General features: G+C 50.2%; 2 protein-coding genes across 3 annotated transcripts in view; one reads left to right on the forward strand and one right to left on the reverse strand.

Annotated features, from left to right (window-relative positions):
• ADPRM (ADP-ribose/CDP-alcohol diphosphatase, manganese dependent) overlaps positions 1-1,684 on the reverse strand; it is a 193,257-nt gene extending 191,573 nt beyond the window's left edge. For both annotated transcript variants that reach the window (XM_069872367.1, XM_069872366.1), the window contains exon 1: positions 1,128-1,684. In XM_069872367.1, coding sequence (XP_069728468.1) covers positions 1,128-1,683 — 556 coding nt within the window. In that variant the 5' untranslated portion in view covers position 1,684. The remainder of the gene's footprint in view (positions 1-1,127) is intronic.
• A 192-nt stretch (positions 1,685-1,876) lies between these two features.
• SCO1 (synthesis of cytochrome C oxidase 1) lies at positions 1,877-7,861 on the forward strand. The gene is made up of 6 exons (XM_069872379.1): positions 1,877-1,961; positions 2,141-2,231; positions 3,578-3,775; positions 4,718-4,810; positions 4,913-5,028; positions 6,547-7,861. The coding sequence occupies exons 1-6, from the start codon at positions 1,893-1,895 to the stop codon at positions 6,673-6,675; spliced, it is 696 nt and encodes a 231-aa protein (XP_069728480.1). The 5' UTR covers positions 1,877-1,892; the 3' UTR covers positions 6,676-7,861.
• The last annotated feature ends 5,067 nt before the right edge of the window (positions 7,862-12,928 follow it).

Here is a 12,928-nt window from a genome sequence, read left to right on the forward strand (position 1 = left end):
ACGGCACAACATGAACCCATCCCCACAGCACAGTGGGTATGGGAGAGCACCTCCTGTGCCCACCTAAAGACCCACTGACTGGCTCTTGCCCAACAGCAGAAACAGGGCATACGCCTCCATGCTCTGGAAACCAGATGTCCACCCTGGGAGCTGCCTTATCGCATTGTGAAGTGGAGGCTCATCTGCCTGTGCTCCCTGCCAAAGGGTCAAACCTGTAACAAGTGGTGTCCCTCATGGGTCCGCACTGGGATCAGTCCGGTTTAATATTTTCATCAGTGATACAGACAGCAAGATCGAGTGCACCCTCAGCAAGTCTGCAGATGACACCAAGCTGAGTGGTGCAGTTGTCACGCCAGAAGGACAGGATGTCATCCAGAGGGACATGCTGGAGAAATTGGCCTTTGTGAACCTCATGAGGTTCAACAAGGCCAAATGCAAGGTCCTACCCCTGGGTTGGGGCAATCTGCAGTTTCAATACAGGCTGGAGCAGGACATGATTGAGAGCAGCCCTGCAGAGAAGGACTTGGGGGTGCTGGTTGATGAGAAGCTCAACATGAGCCCGCAATGTGCACTCACAGCCCAGGAAGCCAAACGTGTCCTGAGCTGCATAAAAGAAGCATGGCCAGCAGGTCAAGGGAGGGGATTCTGCCCTTCTATTTCTCTCTTGTGAGATCACATCTGGAGTACTGTGTCCAGCTCTGGAATCCTCAACATAAGAAGGATATGGAACTGTTGGAACAGGTCCAGAGGAGATGATCAGAGGGCTGGAGCACCTCTGCTATGAGGACAGGCTGAGAGAGTTGGGGTTGGCCTGGAGAAGGGAAGGCTCTGGGCAGACCTTAGAGCAGCTTCCAGTGCTAAAAGCGGCTCCAGGAAAGCTGGGGAGGGACTTTTTGCAAGGGCCTGGAGTGATAGGACGAGGGGGGGTTGGCTTTAAAGATGAGAAGGGCAGATTTGGACTAGACATACGGAGGTGGCTGCCCCATCACTGGAGGTGTTCAGGGCTGGGTTGGATGGGGCTTTGAGCCCCTGATCCAGTGGGAGGTGTCCCTGCCCATGGCAGGAGGTGACACTGGCTGGGCTTTCAGGTCCCTTCTGACCCAAACCAAGCTACAATTCTCTGGTACCTGTAGGGCTGTTGAGGTCATCGTTGGTGTTCTTCTCCCGCAGCAGCCGCAGGGACTCCCGGTAGCGGGGGCTGTCGGGCTCGCTGCCCAGGATGCTCACGTCGTAGGCGTCGAGCACGATGATACGGAAGCACCCAGAAGCCACGAAGTGGTAGGCATGGCAGTCCCTGCCTGGTGGCCCTGCCATGGCTCCGGCAGGGCGCTTGCCAAGCCCGGTGCGCGCCAGGTGTGCTCTGCTGAAATTATACAGCTCGTGGTTGCCCCACGCGTGATGCACAGGGACTGGGAGCTCCTCCAAGGCTCCCAGAACCCTTTGCAAGGCTTTCTCAGCTTGCCCACTGCGGGCATTGATGCCATCGATGCTGTCACCCAGCTGCAACACAAAACCGAGCTGCTTCCTCTCCTCACCCCACGCTCCCACAGCCTCCCGCAGCAGCTGGAGGCTCTGCCGGTAATATCTCCTCCTGCTCCCGCTGTAGTCGGACCCATCTTCAGCATCCGCGTACTGGATGTCCGCGATGACACCGAAAGCGAAAAGCGGCTGCACCGCCTCCATTGGGGCCAATGGAGGGGGGGAAAGGGGGCGGTGCAGCCTCCACGGGGGCCAATGGGAGGGCGGGAGGCGTGGCAAGATGGCGGCCGAGGAAAATGGCGGGAGGCGTGGCAAGATGGCGGCCAATGAAAATGGCGGGAGGCGTGGCAAGATGGCGGCCAATGAGAGGGGGAGGAAGGCGTGGCAAGATGGCGGCGCCCGCGCGCGGCAAGATGGCGGCGGTGGCGCTTTGCTGCCGGCCGGGTGCGCTTGTATGGCGGCTGCCGGGCGCGGGCAGCGCCGTCCGGTCCCTCAACGGCCGCGCAAGGCGGCCGTTGAGGGACCGGACGGCGCTGCCCGCGCCCGGCAGCCGCTTGCTGTCCCGCTCGACACAGCCAGGCTCGCAGAGGAGGGTGAGTGATGATGGCGCCGCTTCCTTCCCTCATTCTCCAGGCACTGAACGCCTTCTCTTCCCTCGCAGCTCGTGTCGTGGCGCTCCCTCGCCGTCACCTTCGTGCTGTGCGGCGGGGTGCTGGCGGGCATGAAGGTGGTGAAGCGAAGGAAGGAGGAGGGTGAGTGCGGCGAGGGGGGGGGGGGCGGCGCGGTTTGGGTCCAAATGAGGTGGTTTTGGGGTCCGAGTAACGTGGTTTTGAGGTTCAGCACATGTGGTTTTGCCGTTCTGCTTCTTGGCTTCAGGTGATGTGGTTTTAGGCTTCTTTTTTTTTGCATCCAGGTGATGTGGTTGTGGGTTCAGTGAATGTAGTTTTGCGGTTCTGTTGTGGGGGTTAAGATATCGAATTTTCGGGGTCTAGGTCACTTAGAATCATAGAATCGCCAGGTTGGAAAGGACCCACTGGATCGTCGAGTCCAACTATTCCCATCAGTCCCTAAACCATGCCCCTCAGCACCTCATCCACCCGTTCCTTAAACACCTCCAGGGAAGGTGACTCAACGCCCTCCCTGAGCAGCCTGTTCCAGTGCCCAATGACCCTTTCTGTGAAATATTTTTTCCTAATGTCCAGCCTAAACCTCCCCTGGCAGAGCTTGAGGCCATTCCCTCTCGTCCTGTCCCCTGTCACTTGGGAGAAGAGGCCATCACCCTCCTCTCCACAACCTCCTTTCAGGTAGTTGCAGAGAGCAATGAGGTCTCCCCTCAGCCTCCTCTTCTCCAGGCTAAACACCCCCAGCTCTCTCAGCCGCTCCTCATAAGGCCTGTTCTCCAGCCCCTTCACCAGCTTCGTTGCTCTTCTCTGGACTCACTCCAGAGCCTCAACATCCTTCTTGTGGTGAGGGGCCCAGACCTGACCACAGGATTCAAGGAACGGTCTGACCAGTGCCGAGTCCAGAGGGAGAAGAACCTCCCTGGACCTGCTGGCCACGCCGTGTCTGATCCAAGCCAAGATGCCCTTGGCCTTCTTGGCCACCTGGGCCACTGCTGGCTCATGTTCAGTCACTGTCAACCAACACCCCCAGGTCCCTCTCCTCCAGGCAACTTTCCAGCCAGACTTCTCCTAGTCTGTAGCTGCACAGGGTTGTTGTGCCCCAAGTGCAGGACCCGGCATTTGGCCTTGTTAAACCTCATGCCATTGGACTCTGCCCAGCGGCTCAGCCTGTTCAAGGGATCTGCAAAGATCCCTTTGCAGAGCCTCCCTACCCTCCAGCAGATCGACACTTCCACCCAGCTTAGTGTCGTCTGCAAGCTTGCTAAAGGAATTCAGTGATTTATTTTTTTTTTTTTTTTCCACCGAAATGGAATGCATTTTTGGAAGTCTTGTCTGCGATGGTCTTCTACATTATGGACGTTGGTAGAATGTTTCAGTGCCATGGGCTGTGGCTCTGCGAGGTTGCCTGATACCTGCTTCTGAGGCTCGCCTGCGAATCTGCATGGATGTTTATGATTCCCTCTTGTTTTTTGTAGAGCTGGAGAAGGAGCGAAACCGAGGCATTGGGAAACCGCTGCTAGGCGGACCCTTTTCACTTGTCAGCCACGAGGGACAGCCCAGGACCAGCAAGGATTACATCGGGCAGTGGGTGCTGATCTATTTTGGCTTCACGCACTGCCCCGACATCTGTCCTGATGAGCTGGAGAAGATGATTGAAGTGGTAGATGAAATTGGTATGGAAATTTGGTTGGGGTAGTGGTTCTTTTTATGGGAGGTCTAGGTTTGTTGTGGTCAAATATTGCAAATGGTAATAACTGACCATCTTTTGTAAAGATGCTGTGATTCCTAGTCAGTAGTTGAAATAATTGCTGAGTGAAACATAGGTTGATCTGCCTGTCACTACGACCTGATCTTTAGAACACAGCAGCACTGATCTCTCTGCACAGGGGACTTCTTGGTAGTAAAATGTGATGGTCATAGAATGGTTTGGGTTGGAAGGGACCTTAAAGATCATCCAGCTCCAACTCCCTGTCATAGGCAGGGATACCTCCCACTGGATCAGGCTGCTCAAGGCCCATCCAGCCTGGCCTTGAACACTTTTAGGAAGGGGGCACTCACAGTTTCACTGGGCAGCCTGTTTTATTGTCTCGTCACCCTCATTGTGAAGAACTTCTTCCTAAGGTTTAGTTTAAATCTTGCTCTCCTCCAATTTAAAGCAGGTTACAGGATGTCATTGCATTGTGGTTTTGCCAAGAAGTGATTTGGGGTGCATTATGTTTCCCCCCACCTCTATTTTATTAATTCTAAGAACAAATGTTTGTAAGAGTCTCTTCTGATGAGGGTGATTATGCTGCTGGATGGAGATGGGGGAAGGCTGTGGGGTAGAGACGATTTTCTCAGCCTTCAGGCCCTGAAGAGCTATGAAGCAGGGATAATGATGACCACACGGGAGGGCAGACTAAAGTGAGGAAAGTACAGTGAAGGGAAATACATCAGGGAAAGAGTCTGAACCGTGTCTTCTTTTTTGCATAAATTAAGCTGCACAAAATGCCCTTTTTTGTAACCTAGGATGGGCTTGAATTGATGTTACAGGTGCTTGGCTGTGAGCATGTTTGAAGGGAGGTGGGAAATGAGTTTTGCTTTTCTAAGAAAAATAATAATTGTTACTGTTACAGATAGAATTCCATCTTTGCCTAATCTGACTCCACTCTTCATCACCATTGACCCTGAGAGGGACACTGAAGAAGCCATTGCCAGATACGTTAAAGGTATTGCTGTTTTTTTCCTAGCATTTAATGTAGAGCATTGAAATTGAGGCTTCAGGTGGGATTCTTTTCACTAAAATGTCTAAATATCCTCTTTCTGTCTAGAGTTTTCTCCAAAACTGATCGGATTGACTGGTACCAAAGCACAGATTGACCAAGTGGCCAAAGCTTACCGTGTGTATTACAGCGAAGGTCCCAAAGATGAAGACGACGATTACATAGTAAGTAAATGTAGAGCCTTTGCCACGTGAAAGACTTTGGACTGGCTGTTGCAGTCTGTGCTGAAGCACTACACAACAGGGCCCTGTTGGACCGATGTCTTAAGCTGTGTTGTAGAGGACCCGATCAAGATCGAGGTGCCCTCTTACAAGCTCAGAACCTCACTGAAATGTGTTCTTAAAAGGTAAACCCCAGTACTGCATACAGGATAGCACAGTAATCTGAATGTTTTTCCTGTTGTGTAATGTCTGGGAAGAGACTAGAAGAACTGAAGGAGTGCTGCTTCTCATGGAGTAAAACCACACCTGAATTCTAGCAAAGCACACCTGAATTCTGGCATAGCTGTGAAGGGAAAGTACAGGAGTCCAGTCAAAGAAAAGAGCTCTTGATAACAGGAGCTGTAGGGGAGGCTGGAGTGTGAAACCCAACTGGGGAATGCGACAACTGATGTAATGAAGTAGGAAAAAGGACTCAAGATCCAGGGAGAATACATGGCTCCACGTTCAGTATTCCGTGTCTTTGCTCATAGCAATGTTGTCAGTTTGATGCAGATAGTACTTGCAGTGGCATATTAAATAAGTTTACAATGGAGTTAATTTTTACTTAAATCACATAGGAATACCTCAGATGTTCAAATAATGGTTGCTTTCAGGGTTTCCTAAGTTCATTTCAATTTGGACAGCAGAGGGAGCCCCCTCCCAGCTCACATCTTTCCCTTTGCACCAACTCTTCTGTCTGCAGCTTCTGAACCCTCATGGTCCATTGTTTGCACAGACAGTGAACTTGGTTTGCTGAAATATCTCTGTTTGTATTGGATTTACTTTATCATACTAGCAGCAGGAGCTTGAGTAACTTGTGGTGGTTGTGGAGCATCATGAGAAGTAGGGGAGAACGGAGAAAATGGAGGGGGAAATACTATTAGCCCGCAGGTTTGCCCCAGCCTTGTCTGTGCTGCAGCAAATGTGCCAGCACCTAGGGAAGACTTGTCTGCTTGAAGAGTTCCTTTACACGTTCTGAGTATGCAGCAGCTTTCCTCTATTTATGTTCTTCGGTAGAACAGGAAGAGGTCACTGAAGTGATGCTGAGGTTTTCCTTATCTAGCTTTAGCTTCCTGGTGGTAAGTTTGGTGAGACATCTGAGCCAAATGGGACACTGGTGCTGCTGACTGAGAGATGTGTAGTACCAAGAAATCGGGGACTCCCTTTTTATAAGGAGTCACATGGAAAAGACAAGGGGTGATGGATACAAGTTATTCCTGGGGAGATTCCAATTGGTTGCAGGAGGCAGACTTTTCCCAATGAAAACAATCAGCCATTGGAATAATCCTCTCAGGGAAGTGATGGATTCGCTGACATTGGACACTTTAAAGATTCAGCTAGAAAGCATTCTAGGCCATCTTGTCTAGACTGCTTTTGCCAAGAAAAGTCTGATCAGATGATCCTTGAGGTCCTTTCCAACCTGGTATTCTATGCATCCATAATACAATCTCTTTTACCAAGCCCTGATGTGCTCTTCTGCAGGTGGATCACACAATAATAATGTACCTCCTCGGGCCAGATGGTGACTTCGTGGACTATTATGGCCAGAATAAGAAAAGCACTGAGATTTCTGCTTCTATTGCTGCACACATGAGAAAATACAAATCCTAAACCACAAGGTCTTCAAAGATAGATGTGAACATTGCCTGCAGGCGTGGCTGTACCTGGGCAGTGGAGTTAAAGCAGAAGCATACAAGTTTAACATCTGGTCACCACGCGCCTCCTTCTCTCCAAACAAGAACGATACTTCTGCAAAATGCTATTGTCAGAAATCTCCATTGAGCCTTCCCCATGGATATTTTTTGCAGGAAGATCTAGAATACTGAATGAAGTTTGGGACTTCTCTGAAATATTACTTTCATTTGGGAAGATGATGTGTATTACTGGTAAAATTAATTGATATCATTTGGCAGAACATCAGTGAAGGACAGTCACTCCAGAGGGTTACTGGGTGAAAAGACATGTGGGCTGTGGCGTTCTCAGAGGGTCCTGCCCTCTTTTTTTTCTGCACTGATTTGCCTTTAGGGAGAGCCACTTACAATGTTTAAGTAAATATTGTACTTAGGAGAGCCTTAAGAGTACTTTATCAAGTTTAAGAAGGCAAAGAGTACTGAAAGCATGAGCAGCTTCCATGCATGGGACCAGCCTTGTGGTGTGCCTGACTGCTTCATTCAAATGCAGAAATGAAATGTTTTTTTCTCGATGAATTTTCCAGGTGAACACACTTAATTTATAAGGAATTGAGTAATGGGTTGCAAGTAAATTTTAATTCTGGTCTGAGTGATTTTATCCATAGTTGGCCTAATTGCGCTATGCTGAGTAGTGAACTAGGGAGGGTGAAGGGGTCTGTATCCATGGGCAGGGTGGTCAGTCAGATCAATTCTATGCGGTGCAGCATTTGAAAATAAAGATTGCTTTGAGTAAGTAGTAAATTTTTTTTTTCCTAGGTTAGTTTTGAGTAGAATATCATCAGGCCTTTTATACTGATCAGGCTTTGTATTTGTGCTCTCTTTTATCTCTTCTAGAAAGTAGCATTTATCCAGAGTACTGAAGGAAGGTGCAGCCTCTGGTAAATTCCCATCTTTCCAACAACCTGAAAACTAGTAAACGTAAACTGTTCCAGAGCCCTTACAAAACATGAGGCAGTATAGATCTGCTTCACCCACACTGTGTTACTGTGAGCTCCATAGGTCATCAGGAAGGCTACTGTGATGCCCAAGACTGCGTTCTTCTGACAAAGCTCTGTTAAGGAAGTATGATTCCTGAAGTTCCACAATACAATTTTTTAATTCTCAAACCCTGGATAGCTTTTTTTTTAATGTTTTTTTCAATTTAAAAAAATCAGCAAGGCTTTTTCTGTATAAATTTACAGTGGGAGGTTTAACAAGTGTCTTGGTAGAATCGAACTTGGCAGCTGACAAGGAAGTTGTTTTTTTAACTCCCTCCTTGTGCTGGCTGGCTTGATTGCAGTAGGCAAGAGGAGGGACCTCCAAAGGAAATGTCACACTTTTAAGTCCTCTGTCGCTTAGAGGCTGTGTCAAATCGAAGGTGCTATCAATAGTAATGTGGTGATAAGTGGTGCCCTGACAGTAATGATAATTTTCACTGAATGTTTTTCTTCTGAACTTAGAAAAAAATATTTGGAAAGCCAGCCTTGATCTTGGCTGATCTCTCTTGAGAGGGTGTGGGAGCCAGGCTGGTCATCAGCCCACAGTCATCAGGGCAAAATCCAAATTGGGTTTTAAGTTTTCCATGTCACATGGGTACTGCCAGTGTGAAAATGCTGTGTGCCTGCCATGATAGCCAGAAGGACTCAGTCCAAATCCAGTTTTGATCTTGAGGAGAATTGGCTGGGATCAAATGGCCTGCGACATGGGAATTTATCTGCCCCCAAGCTCTGAAACCACGTGTGCTGCAGCTGACAAGCTCGCTGGTGCCCAGAACAAGCGAGTGCAGAAGAGAGAATGTGGTTCCCTAGCCCAATCCAGCCACCGTCTTGTCCTTCATGTTCACTTCAAAGAAACTTGTTGTGACCAAGAGCTGCTCAGCAGCCCTTTTCTCTGCTCATGTGAAGCTTGAGCTGTGCCCCAGCATGTAGCCAGGCACTTCTGGAACACATCTCCTGCCTCAAGCCAAGCCTGGTGCTTGGACAGTGGAGGGCTACCTGGTCCATGCCTGTGCTCACAGTGCTTTGAGTGCTGTCCCGTGGTGTATCTGAATGATGGTAACGTCCTTAATCACTCATGACTGTCCCCAACCAGAGCAACTCCTGGTCCTGGAGGGCTTGTCCAGGACAGTTCCAGGAAAGGTATTTTCCACAGCTCTGGATTTAACCTGCAGCCTCCAAAAAGCTCCCTGTCTGATCAAGTAACTCACAAGAAGGAGGAAAAATAGATGTTTCTGCTTTCTGGAAATATGGTACAGTGTCCTGATAGGCTCCAGATCCACAGACGTCATTATCTTCAGTGCACAGTTCCTGATGGTGCCAGCTGAGCCCCTGTGCTTCCAGGGATGGATGAGTCTCTGGATTGGGAACTCGCTGTCCTGGTGCCTGCATGGTGCTCTGGGGTTGCTGGCTGAGCAGTCACTGGGTGTGCTCGGCTCAACGCAGGTTTGTACCAGCAGCTCCTGTGAAGCAAAGATGGCCTTGGGAGCACCCACAAGCCACTCCAAGCCAGCTGGCTTGACTCGGGGGTGAGCTGCAGTGACAAAGATGCCTGGGCATTGAAGAAAGCTGGCTGAAACCTAGTGACCTGCCACAACCACCCAGCATGTTTAATCCTTGTTGCTTGTTAGCCATTAGCAGCCTGAGGAAGACAGCAAGCCTTCATCCTCCTCCTATTGGGTCAAGGCTGTGTGTGGCTTGAGGTACTGTAGCTCTTTCTGCAGTAACTTCACAGGTATCTGTGTTTTCTGAGCCTTTTCTCACTTGATCAGATGTGATCCAAGCACTGACCCTGAAGATGCCATCCCGTCAGCCTGTAGCCAGGGCTGTGGGATGGGTGAAGGCTCTCACATGCTCTTCAGTGGACTACAAGATGGAGCTGGAGGCTGAGCACTGAGTTGAGCTCATTACCATCTACCTGCAAAGGAGTACATATCTCCAGTCAGGTGAAACAAGCAATGCACGGACTGCTGAGGAGTCACAGGGAGCCATGGTCAGCCTGCCATGATGCACTGAGGTTGCCGATTGCAGCCAAGGCTTTCCAGTCCCTGCTGCTGGTGAAAGGTGCTTTGCTGGAAGACCCAGGAGCTGTGGCTCCCGGCCTGCTCAGGACCTCCTTGGCCTTGGGACAGTGAATTTGTACTTGGTGAAGCAGATATTATGGGCTGTGCCATGGGCGAATGGCCACAGTCCTTGCCATTAGATGAGAACTGAGAAGCAGGTCAGTCTTACTGGGTTGCTTTTAGGTTTGCTGGCCTAAAAGGAAAAGCAGAAAGTTAACTATTTGCCCCCTGGATGAGAAAGAAGGATGTTGAGGCTCTGGAGCAAGTCCAGAGAAGAGCAACAAAGCTGGTGAGGGGGCTGGAGAACAAGTCTTATGAGGAACAGCTGAGAGAGCTGGGGTTGTTTAGCCTTGAGAAGAGGAGGCTGAGGGGAGACCTCATTGCTCTCTACAACTACCTGAAAGGAGATTGTGGAGAGGAGGGAGCTGGGCCCTTCTCCCAAGTGACAGGGGACAGGACGAGACAGAATGGCCTCAAGCTCTGCCAGGGGAGGTTCAGGCTGGACATTAGGAAAAAATATTTCCCGGAAAGGGTCATTGGGCACTGGCAGAGGCTGCCCAGGGAGGTGGTTGAGTCACCTTCCCTAGAGGTGTTTAAGGGACAGGTGGATGAGGTGCTGAGGGGCATGGTTTAGTGATTGATGGGAATGGTTGGACTCGATGATCCAGTGGGTCTTTTCCAACCTGGTGATTCTATGATTCTATGAAATTAAAAGGTTTGGCTTGGTTCAAATAGAAACTTTTTCTTAAAGCAGGCTGTGCTGCTTGTGGAGTATCAAGCCCCTGGCTTCTGGCAGCTCTGCAGCAGTTGTACATGTTCCTGGGAGTATGAGAATCTGTGCTGGAGAGACCTGGGCAGGAATGGTTGCATCTGTCTCTGTGCAAGAGCCAGCTCATTCCGTGTTTTAAGCTGTGCATTACTAGTTTAATAAAGTAGGTTCCTTCAGCGTGCCAGGGAACTTACTCAGCTGCAGCTTTCAAAACCTCCTTGTTCTCCCAAAGTTCTTTGTGCAAAAATAGATAGACACCAACCAGTAAATCCACCTTTAATTTGTGGGGGTATATTGAGCCATGAGAGCCCTTGTCTGAACGAAGGGCAGTAATAAAAGCTCCCTGTCAACATCAGGACTAGAGTGCCTTGCAAGGCAATGGAGCTCGCAGTGATAGCACCCTCGTGACCTTCACCCCAGGACAGTTCTGTCCACAAATGATGTTGGCAGCGTGAAGCAGCAGATGCTGTTCCCCAGGGCTGCTTGCAAGTAGATGTGTTCCTACTTGTGTGCCCTGGGGCCTTTCCATGGTGCCTCAGGAAGGTTTTTAGCAGTGGAGAAGGTATTTCGCTGTCCTCTGCCTGTGAGAACCTGAAGCAGGGTCTCGTTGGCCTGGGAGTCATCCTAAATGTCATCTTTTTGTGGGACATTGTTTTGTGCCTGCCCAAACACCAAGCAGTGGAGCTCTCCCCACTGCTTTGTTCCCAGTTTTGGCTGTGGTGGGTTGGTGTCATTGCTTCATCACAAGGAGAAATCTCGCAATGGAGCACCAGTACCCTGTTGTGAGGCAGCAGCTCCCTTGTTCGCCTGCTTTTGGGCATGCCTGGGAGCAGGAAAGGCCCTGTCTGAACCCCACTGGAAATTTGGTATCAGAACAAAGCCCCAAACTGCTCTGGTGTGTCTTAACTTTTTCCACACTCTCAGTGCACCCACTGTGCTGAGTTCAAAGGGCCGATCACAGGGGATGTTTGCTAAAAAAAGCTTTCTCTCATCCTCCAGGCTTAGGGGGATTCTAGGAATTAATGGTTCGTGAGATATGTGGCTATGGTGTCCATTTTTAGTGACCTTAAATGAAATTAAGGGCAACATGGAACGTGTTTGTCAAAACACTAGTGGTGGTGACGCTCCTACAAGATTGTGGGGTCAGCTTTCCTGGGGCAAACACAAGCAGGGCCAGCGACTGTGTCTGAAAGATGAGGTGATGGCCCCTGTGCCGTAGAAGCAGCTACAGGTGCCCCAAGTTGCTCCAGCTGGGAGTGGTGCTTTGGGTGGTGGCAGGAGCTATTTGGGATAGGCTTCTGGCTTCCCACAAGTCCTGTAGGCTTTGTTCTGATGACAGAAGGCTGGTGCTGCAGCCTTGGATGAAGGTCCATGTAGTGCAGAGGGCAAACGGGTAATTGTGGATGAGGTGCTAAGGGGCATGGTTTAGTGTTTGATAGGAATGGTTGGACTCGATGATCCGGTGGGTCTCTTCCAACCTGGTTATTCTATGATTCTATAAGGATGCTTTAGGGCAGAGGAGACCCTTCCACTCATGCACCAGGAGCTACCTCTCTCCGTGCAGGCATGAAGGCTGCTGTTGCTCCTGCCAACAGCTGTCCTCACCTGCTTGGCCAGGTAAGCTCTGTTTGCCAATATCACCTGTTTGCTCTGTACCAACCGAATAGAGCATCTGGGACTGGAAGACCTCCATTCAAAGTCCACCATGGTCCAAAGGGGGTTCATACCCCTTTGCAAGAGTTGGAGTCATCTTTCTGAGCGTTTTGCAAGAGTTGGTGAGGGTTTTATCTCATTGAAAATGTGCAACCAAGAACACAGGTTGCTGAGCAGGGAGTAACTCCACAGAAGCCTGGCTGTGCTGCCTGCTGGTTGTGGTGCTCAGCCCCGAGAGGGGAGAGCTCAGCTCTGTGTCCTGCCTGACCCTCAGTCTCTCCTGCAGATCTGAAGAATTCCACTGCAGTTTTATTTCCCTCCATGCTAATTCCCATGGGTTTCCTACGCTTTGCACACACATAGAATAAGGTGGGCTCAGCGATGGTTTAGCAGTGTGGTCCTGGAAGCCTGCAGCACAGTCCTGCCCTGGGGAAGGGAGAAGGGTGTCCGAGCCTGTGCTGACCATGCCTTGGCCAGTCCTTGGTCAGTGCTGCCCAAGCAGGAGTTGTGTAGAGCACTGTATCCTTGCACAGCCACCTTCTCTTCAAACGCGGCTCTGCCCTTCCCCAGACATGGCCAAGCCCTGTGGATTCATGTGAAAGTGTTGCTCTGGGTTACAAGCACTCCAAATTGAGCAGAGCTGCACTGTCCCAGCTGGCATGCAAGGGTGGCTAGTGCTCAACGTTTTGGTGGCTACAAAGTCCCCTTACCAAT

Source organism: Phaenicophaeus curvirostris, chromosome 19 (assembly GCF_032191515.1).
Source record: "Phaenicophaeus curvirostris isolate KB17595 chromosome 19, BPBGC_Pcur_1.0, whole genome shotgun sequence".
In the NCBI taxonomy this organism is placed as follows: domain Eukaryota; kingdom Metazoa; phylum Chordata; class Aves; order Cuculiformes; family Cuculidae; genus Phaenicophaeus; species Phaenicophaeus curvirostris.

Bases quoted from the DNA above. Each gene is read 5' to 3' on its own strand.
- SCO1 (XM_069872379.1), top strand. From the start codon at position 1,893: ATGGCGGCGGTGGCGCTTTGCTGCCGGCCGGGTGCGCTTGTATGGCGG. The intron at 1,962-2,140 runs GTCCGGTCCCTC...CTTCCCTCGCAG, and splicing joins TGCCGGGCGCGGGCAGCGCC to CTCGTGTCGTGGCGCTCCCT. The intron at 4,811-4,912 runs GTATTGCTGTTT...CTTTCTGTCTAG, and splicing joins CATTGCCAGATACGTTAAAG to AGTTTTCTCCAAAACTGATC.